The 15,317-nt window shown below is 39.3% G+C and overlaps 1 protein-coding gene across 2 annotated transcripts in view; it reads left to right on the forward strand.

Moving 5' to 3' along the window:
* The first annotated feature begins 1,910 nt into the window (after nucleotides 1–1,910).
* Nucleotides 1,911–15,317, forward strand: part of lamb2l (laminin, beta 2-like) — a 72,877-nt gene continuing 59,470 nt past the window's right edge. The window contains exons 1-2 of one of the 2 annotated variants that reach the window (XM_049580955.1): nucleotides 1,911–2,116; nucleotides 9,888–9,961. In XM_049580955.1, the coding sequence (XP_049436912.1) occupies nucleotides 9,957–9,961 (5 nt within the window). In that variant the 5' untranslated portion in view covers nucleotides 1,911–2,116; nucleotides 9,888–9,956. The remainder of the gene's footprint in view (nucleotides 2,117–9,887; nucleotides 9,962–15,317) is intronic. The other variant, XM_049580956.1, reaches the window with a different exon arrangement.

The following is a 15,317-nucleotide window of genomic DNA, read 5'->3' on the forward strand; positions in this document are numbered from 1 at the left end:
TTGGATCACTACGGATGAGCATGTTGGAGATACTTTGTAGTTTCAATTTTGTGTTCTTGGACATTAGTCTGGGGCGCCGTCAGCCATTAGGTGAGCTAGCCGCTGCCCCCGCCGATCTCCGCAAGGGATGTGAGGACTCTAAAACTTCACCAGGGCCTCTGTTGGCATATGGGTGAGTAGATAATGGCTGAATTTTTATTTTTGGGTGCACTATCCCTTTAACACACACACACACACACACACACACACACACACACACACACACACACACACACATGTTGATCTCTTCCAAAAGAGACTATCCCTGTATTAAGCGGCTACTGGTTGGGGATATGTGATATTTATCAGTTGACTTGGCTGGCACCACATAATGAGCTTGACGATGGAGATTGTCATCATCTCTTGATAGTTCCCATGGTACAAATCCTGTCAGAGATGAGTCATTCCGCTCTCTTCCTCCGATGAAGCAAGAAAAGAGCTACATGCTATTTTACTTTATATTCTGCGCTGCCACTTTCACATGGGCTCACTATGGACAAGAGAAATAGAAAAAAAATATGAACTAGGGGGGACTCAGTGGTAAACTTGAAACAAACTGATCCATCATTACTGCTATTAGTAACACCTGTGTTTTACATAATGCCTGCTATGATGAGCCTTATTGTGTCTGTTCATCCATTTTTTTAAGCTTATATCTTGAAACTTTTAAATTTAAAGGAGCAGTGTGTAGGATTAAGGAGTATCTACTGGTAGATATGAATATAATATTCATACCTCTGTTTTCATTACTGTATCATTACCTGAAACTAGTATCGTTACGTTTTTGTTACCCAAGAATGAGTCATTTAGGCTATATATAGGCTATGTCTACCATCAGAGTGGGTCCTCTTCATAGATCTATAATAATACCTACAAACCAGATGCCAAGATGGCGCCTATTCAGTCCTATGGATTTGCTTACCTGGTGCATATACCAAAAAAGTTTCTAGCTTCTGGGTTTACCACTGAATATGTGCAGTAATGTTTCCCCTGCTCCATGGAGTCCACCATTTTGTCTTACAGTAGCTCAGAATGTACAAATCAAACACTGACCCTAGTTAAGGCCATTCATGTTCAGTTTTCAGTTCAATTTCAGACCCCAGGTCTTCAACAGGTGGTCCAGGACCTCCAGGGGGTCCTCAGAGGTACTGCAGGAGGGCTGCCAAATTATTGTTTGATAATTTCTGATATATTTTTTTGATGCATCTTTTTTTAAATTTTCAAATATTAAAAAAGGTCTGAAAATACGCATTAACATGAATCTAACACATTTTGCCTTGTGCAACAACTTACCTCTGTAAAAGTGTAATTTACTCTCTCTTTCTCTACCTATGTGAAAAGCAAACACAGGACAGGACTGCAGCCTGAGGCTGATATGGCCCTCTGCATGACAACCTCCATTCATCCTGTGTACTATGTAATGCAGTTTTATAGAATATGGGTGGTCGGGTAGTCTCTCTTTTCAGCTAAGGAGTCCTTGGCCTGAAAAACTTTGAAGACCCCTTCACTGGACCTTACAGTGAAACCCTTGCTGCAAGGCAAAAAGTGATGCAGTGTAGCAATAGGTTCTCTTTTCTCCATTAAACTGAAATGTATTTCATCATGTAAAAAACAGTGCTTTTGTTTGGTTGCACGTTTGCCTTTAAGAGACTGTCAGGTTTAAGTTAACTAATGAAACAAAGTCTCCATTCAAAACATTTTGACAAGAAAATAAGCCACGTAATATTAATACCTTTTCAACATCTAGGAACCTGTGAGTAATCTTTAAACAGTGGGCTTGGCCTGACAGGACTGGGTGGGGTGCTGTGGATGAGACCTACCTGCTCCTGTTTCCCCGGGCCAGTAACGTAGCTGCCGGTGACACTTTGGGCTCCACCTCCGCCGGGCAGAGCCCTCTACTGTACCGCTGCACACCGGACACCAAGTTCATACAGGCGGTGCAACCGCTGCGGGACGGCGCGCGTGTGTGTGTATATGTGTGAGAGAAGGAGAGAGTGGGAAAGTTACTCTGTGTGTGTGAGAGAGAGAGAGGCAGAGAGAGAGGGAGAGAGGGGAGTCGCAGAAAACTACCGAGCAGGTGAGCTCTCCATCTTTTCCTTCCTCCGTCTTTGCTAACATTTGTCTCGAGACCACACCTCAGTCAAACAATACAAAATCACTGTTGTGCGTTACAGTATATTACCGTAATATTCCTGCAGGGGCAGCGGCTTTCTGCGGCTGTCTCTGTAAAGAGAGTTTGTATGAACCATTTTACTGTAACCTGTGCCCCATGATACTTCTGTAATGTTCCTGTAAGGATGTAGAAAGGTGACTTTTAACGGACTTTAGCACGCTTCGTTTTTTTTATGCTAGGCTAATTTATCTTTCGGGCTGTTAACGTTAGCTTGCTGTCATATTACGTTCGTGGACCACTTGTTAGCTAGATTGAAAGAAAATGTTTGTAACCAAAGACCACACTTTGCTTCTTTGAAAGGCTTTTGTCAAAATAAAGACAGTCACAAACGTTAGTACTGACATGATTGTATCATTAAAAAAACAAACAGTAGCAGTTAAATTTGGACAAAGCTGTTGTTATAAATGTCCTGCAGGTTTGGCCAGCCAGACAGCAGGTGGTTCAGTCTAGCCTACAGCCTTGGATATCTGGTTCAGCTGAGTATTGCAGCCTACATATAAACATTTATCTTTACTAAGAGCCAATAAATCACCAGGAAAATATATGTGAATATTACTTCACTTGGATGTATGATTTCCACTATGCAGAGTGATGTATGTGCAGACAATACCAAGGCTGTTTTACTTTCATCTCTTGAAGGAAGAATTGTGCCTAGGCCTACTTTATATCAGCGTTAGGATGTGCATTAATTTTGTGGCCTCCCAACTACTTTGGGGTCCAGTTGTAATCCAGTATATAATCTACACCAGTGTAATGCCCATACACTGAGAATGGACTTTACAGTTACAGGAGACAACATGACATCATCCAGTGGTTAAACTTTTTAAATGACGAATACTTGTACATTTATAGATAATGGATTTTTCAATGAGGGAGAAGAGAGGAGAAGAAGTTGTTAGATATTTTTTTACTTTCTTTGTGGCACATTTTAGACCAAGTCAAAGAAAAGATAAGATGTTTTCTCTAACTTGTGATGAAGAAACTAGAATTGAGGTTAAAGAAATACTCCACCCACAAAATGACCATTTGTACATCAAGTAGTCATACTGTGTTACCTTGAATTTGTGAAGAAAATGATTTTTCCCCCATTCCTCAATGGAAAATGGTGGACATATTTGTTTATTGATTAGGGAACATGTTTAACAACAGCAAAACTATATCAAAACATCTGTTAAAAACTTCATATAATTTGTGCAATATAATCCAGGTCTCACATATCCAGTCGTATGCTCAGTACTCGAACACATGCATTTTCTCTAAAAACAAACAAACAAACAAACAAACAAAAAAACCTTAGTATTGGAGTCTGGAGAGCATGGATAAGTTTCACTTTTAGTTCAGTTTTAAATAGTAACACTTTATGGAAAGTGCATGTTTGGAAAGTACTGAGCATACAACTGGATAAACCAGACTTGGATTACACTGCATGAGTTTTGTGAGAATTTCTAAATTGGTGTTTTGATATAGTTTTGCTGTCAAACATGGTCCCCTATCAATCAGTAAATCAATATGTCTGCCATTTCCATGGAGACATGCATTCAGTGCAGCATGTCATGTCTAGCATAACTGATTTACAAATGGTCATTTTGTAAATGAAGTATTCCTTTAAGAGTTGAAGAAAGGATAAGTGATGAATGTGTGTGTGTGCGTGTGTGCGTGTACCTGCTCTCTCACTGACACCAGTGGGTCACTCATGGCTGGGAGGCAGATTTCTGACACTGTTGCACACATTCCTACCAGATTAACCAGCAGCACAGATTAATGGAGTGCAGAGCTCAGATTCACCATCAGAAAATGGTTTGAATGATTTGTTTTTGCTGCAGGTGAAGAACAAGGAATTTCATTGAGACAGCGGTGTGTTGTTTCTTCAAAACTTGTTCCCTTGTGCTCACATGATGTAATAAATATATATCTAGGTGTGACCTTGAAAACAGGCTCTCCTAATTGGGGCTTTTTAGGTGAGAGGCATTCTTAGAAACCTAGACAGCTTTATTTTACTATTCAGTGGGGTACAGTTTGAGAATTCTCAGTATTTCTCCTTGAACTTAAGAATGTCATGTTGTTATTGATTTCTTTTCACTTGTCAGGGTTATTAGACATGTGTGTTTGGAGGTCCATGTTCCCATGGCCCTTGTAGGTTTAGTCTAGCTTTAATCAGCTCAAGGACCTGGCCTCTCGCCCCATTGTTAAGATCAACTTTAACCTGAAGGGTTAAGAGGATCCACGAGTCGCTCAGACTGGTAGAACTGGCTATCTGGGAGAGAGGGACACTGATTGGAGGCTGCTTTTCCTCTTTATTAATTGACTGTACATTGACCAATGATGCTCAGTTGTGATGACATGTACTGTATGTTCATTTTCACAAGGGACCACATCACAGGTGTTGCATAATTTAGACAAATCAATACTATGTGCTTGCACCTTTTCTTAATACTAGTAATTTCACAAAGCATGCAGCCATGTTTGAGCTTTTGTAATATTTTACCGAATTATTTTAATGTTTAAAATTAAATGTTCAGGTGATACACTCACTTTTAAATTCAGCTTGCCAACACAAACATACACATATAAATATGTAGCCCAAGTGTTAATATAAGTACTTGTAAGTCACAGTATTGCTCAAAAGACAATATTTTATTGTAGGAGCATTTTCCAGGCGGAGATATACATTACTTTTGTGTAGTTTGATTGGATTGGCGAGCACAACAGATGTCCCACCTACAGGTAGCTCTGATAAGACAGACTCTGCTATGGAAAGCACAACACATTTCTGACCAAAACATTCTACTTTGGAGGGATGCACAACTTTGATAACTGTACTATGTACCTGCAAGTGAGGCACACAGCAAGGAAACCAGGATGGTCTGTCAAACATTTACTCTAAGTTAGTCCACTGCATTGATGCAAACTCCTCCAAAAGCTATTCAAAATTTCTCATTTAGCACAAACACTGTGTTTTGGGTAGTATAGTTTGTCATGTATTACTACCACACCACCAGCTGCCATCTGCTGGCTTCAGAGGCTGGAGTTCTGGTTGATTCGATGATGTAGTGGCAGTGTCCCCCATTCAAGTCCTTTCCCTTTCGCACTGTGCTCGCCTCAGCACTGGTTCTTCCTTAGTTGCTCAAACTAATGCGCTACAATAGTTTTCTGTAGAAAGTGGAACTGTCTACTCATCTGAGCTCCCCATGATGCTGTTCACTGTTTGTAGTGTCATTACTTTGTTACTTCTATGCCAAATACTTTTTGTTTACTTAGCAGTGTGTCAGTTTTCAGCCCTGAGCATCCAATAATAGCACACACATTAGATTGACTCAGAGAAATGGAGTGTTTATGTGCTGAGTGTAGCTAAAATTTTCTTCTACTGTGATACAGCCATCAAATATATGACGGTTTTTACAGCATTCATGTCTAATCATTTTTGTATTCTCTACTGAGTTTAAAATATAATAGCTTATGAAGGAAAATCTGTGTGACTCGTATGGTGCAGGTCTGTTGTCAGACATTCACTCATGCGTGTATGTATGTGCATGTTCTGAAAGCGGGGCGACCCTTTTTTTTCTTTTCTTTTTTTTTTTATGCTTGCTTATCCATGTCCACATGCATGCACAATATTGTTTTTCATATTTTAATATTGTTATACACTTCTATTGATATTAGATTGGTATGACAGATAGTTCAAATAGAGGGAAAACTGGACGTTCTGTTAGAATTATTTCATGGAATGTGAGTGGTATGCATAGTCAGGTGAAACGTGCAAAGGTTTTTTCTTGTTTGAAACACTTAAAAACAGATATTTAATTTTTATAAGAGACACATCTGCGTACAGTGGACCAGCAATATCTCAGTACACCCTGGATAGGGCATATTTTTTACTCAAATTTTAACTCTAAGACAAGAGGTACAGCTAAATTTTAACTCTTAGACAAGAGGTACAGCTATTATTAGCAGTTAAACGCACCACCAGGAGGGATTCACAGATCACTCTGCAATTGACACTATTAAACTCTAAAATGAAGTAACCTTAACAGAAATGCATACCAGTGCAGATGTGTTTTATTATGATGCATTAGCAATGTGAAGCAAGTTTCACATCTCTGTGAATTGTTTTTGATATTGTATTGTAATTATCTGAAATCAGTGGGTAGAAAATGCATTTAAAAATGACAGCGCCGTTTGTATGAACTGGTAAAGGTTGTCTGTAATTAAAGCTCTAAGTAAATTGGTGTTACATTGCCAGTGGTGTAGTCCTTTAAACATAGGTGTGAATGTTCAGCCGTTGGCATGATAGAGGTATTGTTTTTCTATGTGATGACTTCTCAGATGCTCCATTTTTGTTTCAGTTGCTCCATTTTTGTTTTAGAAAGAATTGGTTTAATCTCACCGGTGATTTGGGCTGAGAAGGTGGGCGAAGGCAGAGGTCGGGTGGGAGTGTGTGTGTGTGTGTGTGTGTGTGTGTGTGTGTGTGTGTAGAAGGATGTGCTTCCGTATAAGTGTGGTGTGTTTGCCTCTGTGCTTGGATAATCTATACATCAGGAGGCCTTTCTAAGGACCTCTGGCTGCCGTCGGCTACCTTGTGCTCTATCAGTGTGTCTTTGATATCTGAGCCTCTGTCAGGGCCTCTGCAGGCTGAGACACTCATAATCAGGTCCCCTGATATAAATCAACTCCTTGTTTGCAGCACACTGACAAGAAGGATGCCTCTTTTTTCATGTCTGTCTCCTCTGCTCCTTTCTTGTAGTGTCTACAACCAATGATAATTTGCATTATTAGGAAATACTTGATCTTTGTTTTAATTATTTATTAAGAACTTTACCACGTTGCACATTTTAGAGTTTTACTTAAACTCTGTATAAATTATTTATGCTTCAGTATTCTCTTATCTCACTAGGTTTTTAGGAATTGTGTGTTTTTGTGTTGTTTGTTGTATGAGCAATGTCTAAGACAATTTTCTGTCACGACAGACAGTAAAGTTTTTCTGATTCTGAAGTGTAGAAAGTGTGAAAATGGTAAGATTGATATCTTTATATTGTTTACTTAGTCTAATCAGCAGCTGGAGAAGTATCCATTTATAGCCCTAGTTAATCCACTAATAGTTTTAGCATAAATTGGCTATATCAAAGTGATTGAATAAGGTCAATTCTTTAATAAATTTGCTGTTAACAGCATAACTTGGTCACTAAAGAAAGAGTTTTCTGTTTGTGTCATTGAGAAAATATTCTTAAATGATTTAAAAAATACAACACTTTAATTTTTATAAAAATTTCTGTACGTCTTTTTTTTCTCTCTCTTTCTCTATATCAGTGACCTGACATTTGAAAGCTGCCATATTTTATGTAGAGGAATGGCTGTAAAACCTTGGTGTTAATTTGACAACATCGAAACACAAACACCCTACAAGGATAATTCCCCCTAAAAGTCAAAAACACATACTTTTCCTGTTACCTGTATTGCTAATTATCAGTCTAGATTGTTTTTTGTTGAGTTGCAGAGTGTTGGAGATATTGGCTGTAGAGATGTCTGCCTGCTCTCTGGTATAATAGTACTAGATGACACTCGGCTTTTGGAGCTGAACTACACCCATCAACCATATCACTGCACAAAAGGAAGCGTGTATCTACTTATGGATGAGAGGCTCGTGATAGCACAAGACATTAATGGCATCCTCCTGAGCTGAGCCTCCTTCTGCCCAGTGATATGTTTGATGGGTGTAGTTCAAACCAGATTGATAAATGGCTTTACAGCAAAGTGGAAAAATGTGTATTTTTGATTTATGGACGAACAGTCCCTTTAATGTCAAGAGGAATGTGACAGAACTAATTTGGCTTCTAAAAAATGCCAGAAAAATGCAGTAAATCATGGGTTTCTCCACACAACGTGAAATGTCTTTTTTTTTTTTATGTCTGTCAGCTAGTCTGATAAGCTGCAATCACTGCCAATTAACTCTCAGGATGTATGTAAGTGTGTCTTTTCCCCTCTCCAGTGCTCACAAACACACACATTCTCATACAGAGGGGATATTTACACTGGAAATGGCTGATGGCATGTGAATCACACCACAGATTGTCTCATCAATAACAGGAAATGCAATTTCCTTTTTTTGTGTCACTGAAAAAGTCGGCCAAATGTCCTGCCTTTCTTTGATATCGGCAGGAAACCAGCCATGTGTACTGATTGCCCCTCTGCTTTTCCAATTACAAATGACATCTTTAGTCGTTTCAAGTGCAAATTGTTAGTGCAGGTGAACAGCAGCTCTGGAGTTTCACATACATGTTTAGTCATTTTACAGTTTTGCAACAGATTCTTTCTCTTCTAAATAGTGAAAATGCCCATATGCTGTCTAAGCTATGATGACATAAGCAGTGTCAGTGTACCATTGCTCCACTTTCATGTTCTGGCCTCAGCTAAAGCTCTGCCTGGCTCATCTGCACCTCACTGACCTTCTCCTCAGGACTTAATGCTGACAACCCAGAGTTGCCCTGTTCACCTCCACCTCTCACCTACTGCTTCTCTGGCTTTCTAGTTCAAACATGAATATGGTAATTGTGTTGGTTAATGTGTCTGCACTGAATGTAATCACCTTAAAGGCTCCTCACTGGCTACTGTCCGGTCATGCCCTTGCATGAGCCTTTTTGTTGGTCTCTTGGGTGTGTCCCTCTGTGCTTAGTTAAAGATTAATTTCTGTGATAAACCATTTAAGACCCTAAACCATGCAGCTGATTTCATGGAAGATCTGATACAGCGTGTTGTTGTTGGGTGAAATAAGAGGGCATAACATCGGAAAAAACAAAGTGCGCTGGTTGTGCATGAACAGGAATGCACAGACAGACTTTCCTTTCTGTTGTGTGTGTACATAGGTGGTGTGGAACAAAGGTTTAAAAGTTGATGGTATTAGGTGTGTCTTATTTGAGGTTTGGGTCAATAGCAGTGACAGTCTGTTGTGCCCCTCACACTGGAAGATTTAACTCTCTTTGCACACCTGAAATGGAGAATTATCTTTGATGTTAATCTTTGTTTGACTGTAAGATGCCAGCAGAAATTGAGGTATCCAGACAGTATCATTAGATTTCCTTTGGCTCCATAGGTGATTATGTGACAATGTATGTAGTGGATTAGGAAGTTGTTTGAAGGGAAGTTGTTTCCTTGTTTGATACTATGGTTAAATTAAATCCCTTTAATTAAAGATGTGTTTGGGTGTGTGGGTGGTCTCTCTCCACCAAATCAAGCAGATGGTTGATGTCAACCCTGTTGACTGGTAGAGAGATAATTGTTTGCTGTGGGATCTTATCATATTAGTTGGTGTCTGCCAGTGCTTTCCCTGTAGAGTTCAGGTCGTAGGTGTTTCTTCAGGGTTTGTTGAATCTAGTGGCGTAGACTAGGACTACCTTCTCTGTAAGAGAGTTACAATCATTAGAACCTACCGAGATGGTGTTTTACCACACATAATTTAATAAAGCCTAGAAGTAATTTCCACTCTGTCTAATTTAAGGAGAACGCTTATTGTGGTTTCATAGTGTATTACAGTAATTAGCGACTGTCTGCTTTGACTCATTTTTTGGCAATGCAGTGCAAATGTGTATTGAAGCATCTGGAGTGTTGAAAGAACTGAGTCATTCCCATGAAGAAATGATCACATCTAACTTAAGGTAAAAATAATTCTACATTTTATTTTTAGGTGCCTTTCACAACACTCAAGGTCACCTGACAGGCAAAGATAGAGAAAACAACAGCATATAAAAAGTCAATGAGGTAAGGAATAAAGTAACATAAATTAAAAAATAAATGTATAAAGTAAAATAACAATAGCAAAGCAAGTTTACAGTGAATAAAATTCTGTGTAAATTGTGGATGTGTGTGGCTAGGTTGATGGGAGTCAAACTGAGTATACTATTTGAAAGAGGTGAGTTGAGTTGAGTTTTGAGACGGGATTTGAAAGTGGAGAGACAGTATACTTAAAGTATATTCTTATTTTTGAAATAGACGGAGAGCATTAAACAAAAGAATATTTGCAACTTATGCAAGAAGGCTAATTTTCCAAAGTGTGTCAATGTCTTTGTAAACACATTTAATGTAGACTTTTAAATGCTGCTAATATGAAGTGCTTGATTTTCTGAGAATAAATTGTGCAGTTTTGAGGTTTGCACAGTATCAGAGGGTGTGAATTCATCATAGCAGTTCCATTCATTTATTCATCTTTCATTCTCTGTTGAGGGTCACGGGGGGGGCTGGAGCCTATCCCAGCTGACATTAAGCGAGTGGCAGGGTACACCCTGGACAGGTCGCCAGACTATCACAGGGCTGACACATAGAGCCATTCACAAACCTACATGTCTTTGGACTGTGGGAGGAAGCCGGAGTACCCAGAGAAAACCCACACTGACAGGGGAAGAAAATGCAGACTCCACTCAGAAGCCCTTATGAGCCATTGCAGTTCCACTCTGCTTTAATAGTTGTTCACAGTTGTTATACAATACATTAAAGCAGTCATAAAGCAGCATAATAGCATCACTGGAAAGAGATGTACATAACAAGGTTCAGATCTGCACAACCTGGGAGACTAAGTTTGCAGGCATTGCAGAAAGATTTAGTTCAAAACCCTACAAAGTATTTGCAAAGTATGCTACAATTGACTGTTATTAGGATACTGTAACTGTCAGTGCTGAATATCACTTTTGATACCAGCTTTATGGGTTTGTGTTTTTTCACTGGTGTGTCAAGTTTGATGCCAAACATGCAAGAAAACAGGGTTAGTAAACAGTAGCAAGTAGCATAGAGGCCAGTGAAAATTAGGGGTGTGGGAAAAATCAATACAGCATAGTATCTCAATATTTTTATGTGGCAATATCATATTACAGTTGGAAAAAAAGGAATAAACTGCAATATATCGCAACATATTTAAGATTGCAAAAATGTTGTATTGTGACTTATGTATCGTGATAATATAATATCGAGGATCCTCTGATGATTCCCACCCCTAGTGAAAATGGTGCTTACTTTAGTCAGTCTGTCTTTCAGTCAAAGTGACGACTGATGTGGAACAATATTTGAGTGCTGCTTAGAAGGAGTTGGCCGGACTATGTGGCTGGCATGACAAAGGGTCAAATAGTTAGCGAAAAAAGGGACAAGCCTGTATTGCGCATTGCAGCGGAAACAACAAAAATGATCATGCCCACCCAGTTATCATGTTACCATCACTGCTGATTGGAGCTGAAGCTGATAAATACCTGTGACTACTGCAGAGTCATTTGTCCCGGGAATGAATGCAGATTGTTAACTTTGCTATTAAAGAAAAAAGCTACATGTTAATGGGTGTTAGCGTTTTTTTTTTTGTTTGTTTGTTTTGTCTAGTGGGAAGGGGACTGTACAGCAATATATACCCCATAGCTGAGTGCAGCAAGTTCTCATCCAGTCTGTTGGCTGAAAGTCGTTTTTGACAATATAGTAAATCAGTAACTGAATTAGGGTAAAGGTGGATCCAGCAAAAGATTCATTCCAAGGTGTGGTAGACTGTGGAAGCGTGGAAGCAATAAAACTAGAAATTAAAGTCACACAGGAAGTAGCACTGATTTATGTCATCTCTATTTCTCAGTTGTATGGATTTTGCAAGTTTGCTTGGATTTGTTGAGCAGAGCAATAGTATTTAAAGGTGGAACTGACTTTTCAGCTGAGCAGCACTGAAAAGTATTTCATATCTGTGATATCTATTTAAGGTCCCATGCCACTCTCTTATATGACTAGAGTATCGCTGCTGTTGTTTTTTGGTGTACTTCACCTGTTACAGCTTATAGCTACACACTTGCAGGTATATTTATCACACTGTAGTAAAGCTGCATGCAAGTGAGACACTTACTGTTTATGGTGTATTTAGCAAAGTGAATTGCTCTTTGTTTGTCATTTGCATTTTTTTTGTAATTTCTGTTGGTTTCTCTTTTGTTTTTATGCCTTGCATTGTTGAGATGACTGTACATATTTCCCCTCACAGTGGTGCAGGTAGCAGCAGCTCTAATTACTGAGTCACCTGTCTTTATAATCGAAGCAGACTTCCTCCATGAGCTCATCTGTATGATCTGATTCCCGTTGCCAGCCCGGCCTTGTTTTACAGTGCTTTAACAGCAGTGTGCCAAGCTGCAGCGTATTAGCAGTGTGTGTGCGGTAGCTCAGTCTGAAGCCCTTCATTTGATGTGTACACAAACTCAGACACACAGAGTCAAGCTTATCGTGTTATTGTGTTCAAGGATATGGGAGCCTGGGATTGTTTGGACTAGTGTCTCGAGATTTCTTAGCTTTGTCTGACTGTGCACAGAGGTTATAGTGGTGGAACTGAACTTTTTACAAGTTTCCTCTTATCTTCTTGTTAGGATTGTGTCTGTGGGTTTTTGCGTCAAAGTCTTTGTTCAAGGTCTAGGCTAACCAGGTGCACTCTGCCCTTTCTCATTTGATTCATTTTAATTGCACAGTATTTTTTTTTTTACTATAAACCTGGATCTCACCATGTTTCAAATTTCAAGTTTTTATTTGTCACATACTCAACAAAGGGCTGGGTGATATGACGACTATGTAGTATATCTATATTTTCAAGCAAGATCTAAATTTAGACAACACTGTTTATATCGATATAGGGTTAAGTTGCGTTACATGACGCATACCAGTGTGTGTCTCTCCTCTGCAACACTCTGAACACAAGTAGCTCAAGATGTCTTCAGAATTGAGAAAGCCGGAGTATTAGTGAAATTCATCTGGATTCCTGCACAGGAGGGAAGGGGTAAAGGGGAGTGAACCGGCAGACAAATATGCAGAAGTCCCCACTAAAAAATTAGAAGAAAATATAATTAAGAAATGGCAGGAAAAATGGAACAGAGATACTAAAGGTAGCCATGACTAATAATATACAAAAGCAAGTAGGAGAAATGAGAGAAACTATAAACATGAAACTGGTGTGAATATTGTTACATGTAGGAACATGTCCAGTTGTGAAGAGTTTACTTTAGAAGCATTTATTGGTGATTTATCATGGTAGAAAGTGCTGCTATGCTGTGTTACAGTCATTCTCCAGCTGCAGTGATGGTCCAGATACCTGGAGAATGCAGATATGGAAGACCTGGAAACACTAACCGATCAGAGCAGATTGGGCTTTTTCAGGAGGGTGGTTTAAAGAGTCAGTCACTAAAACTGAGTGCATCAAACAGGTGTTCCACCACAGACAGTATGAGGAAAATAAAGTGATTTTTGAACATTTAAGTTAAGTAAATCTTGTAGTAAAAACCCAAAGTACCTAATGCAGACTGGATTGCCTGCAAGAATATTAAATTTGGATATATTTGAATCATTCTTTGCTCAAGAGTTCCCTCTTTGTCTGTGTGATAACAGTCATTTTGGAGGAGGTGTAACATTTATTCACCAGGAGGATATCTTGGCTGTCTCAGAGGTCAGAATTAAATTACCAAGTACAGAACAAAGTGAATGAGAGTGCAGATAAGAAAAGCTTCCTGCAGCATGTGCATTCAGCCATCTAGCGTAGAACTTAGCACCAGTAGCTCCCGTGGCCTCTTCAGTGGTTGGCTGCTCTGTGACATGTTGAGTCAGCCTCTTCATCTCTCTCTTTAGCAGAGGTCGAAGGTCATATCACCAGAGAGCTGTAAATGTGAACGCTGCTTTGTTCTGTCCTGCAGTTTTTTAGTTGCTGAGCCTGAATCACACACATGCATGCCCATGACCCACACATACACCCACACATACATCTTATATGCATGGGCACAAACACACACCCATTCACTTCTTTCTCTTTCTTTTCTCTAGTCTAGTCAAAACAGCAATTGCTCCAACCTTTTGAATTTTTGAATAGAGTTGACCTCCATGGCCCTGTTCTGATGCTTCAACCTTGCTAATATCGCACACCCTTTGTTTTTCAGTTGAATCAAAGGTGACAAAGATGAAACTGCACAAATTCACATGCTGAACTTGAATCAAATTGTGAAATAGAGATATTCCACTAAATTTCAGCACATATAGTTGGACGCTTTGGGAAATACACCTATTCACTTTCTTGTGTAGGGTGAGATGAGAAGATTGAAACCATTCTCATGTCTGTTCGTAAAATATGAAGCTACTGCCAGTTAGCTTAGCTTAGAACAAAACTGTAAACAGTGGGTTAGGAGCTAGCTTGGCTCTATCCCGTCAGTGTCAAAATACACCCACCACCTCTGCTAAAGCTCTGAAATCAACAAGTTATAAAATCTCATTTGTTTAATTGGTACAAAAACTTAAGTTTAAAAATGTCTTGTCTTGTGCTTAGCTAAGCTAACTAGCGGCTTGCATTAGCTTTATATTTACATACCGCTGTTTCCCCTTTTTTTATTAGCAGTGGTGCAGCACCACTGCTTAATGATTATTGCCATTGCAATTTGAAAATCTCCCCATATGCAATGATGTGCAATGTTGTCTCTACTTGTTGTCTCTAAGCAGCCAGAGTCAAGGACAAGCCAGGATAATAAATCTGACAGCCCCAGATAAGAGTGCTCCGATCAATCAGCCACCGAATGTTATAGACGACTATTTGTTCTAAATAGTTTGAAGACTGATCGGAAAAGCTGATCAGATGATGGGAAACTCACAAGAAAAGTTCTTTACACACTGCTAAAATAACCGCACTGGTCTTAAAAACTGTAGCTTACACTTAACACTGTTACATTCATGGTTTACTGCTAACCTGACGTCCAGCTCACACACACACACTGCACTGAACAGTTCTGTGGAGGCTGCGATACACTCGGCTGTTTCTTGACATTGTATGCATGTAGCTATGTTTTGTCCTGTATTGTTCCCACACGACAGACATGGCGTCTTTATGTGTACCAGCTCTTTGATATCTTCATTTCTCAAGGACTTGAGCTCTTTTGTCTGTGACTGGAAACGCAGGGTTGATCTGGGGAGACCAGGGGCTGTTGTCACAATTTTTGGTTTTAATGTCATTACTCAAAAATGTCTTGATTTATTTGGATACAATTTTATGTAGGTAACTTGTATTTGTATTAGGTGACATCGACAATTGTGTAAAAATATATGTCTAAAGCTTGTCTCATTTCTGTGAACATGTTCAGTATCGTAC

The sequence above is a fragment of the Epinephelus fuscoguttatus genome, linkage group LG7, assembly GCF_011397635.1.
Source record: "Epinephelus fuscoguttatus linkage group LG7, E.fuscoguttatus.final_Chr_v1".
NCBI lineage: Eukaryota > Metazoa > Chordata > Actinopteri > Perciformes > Serranidae > Epinephelus > Epinephelus fuscoguttatus.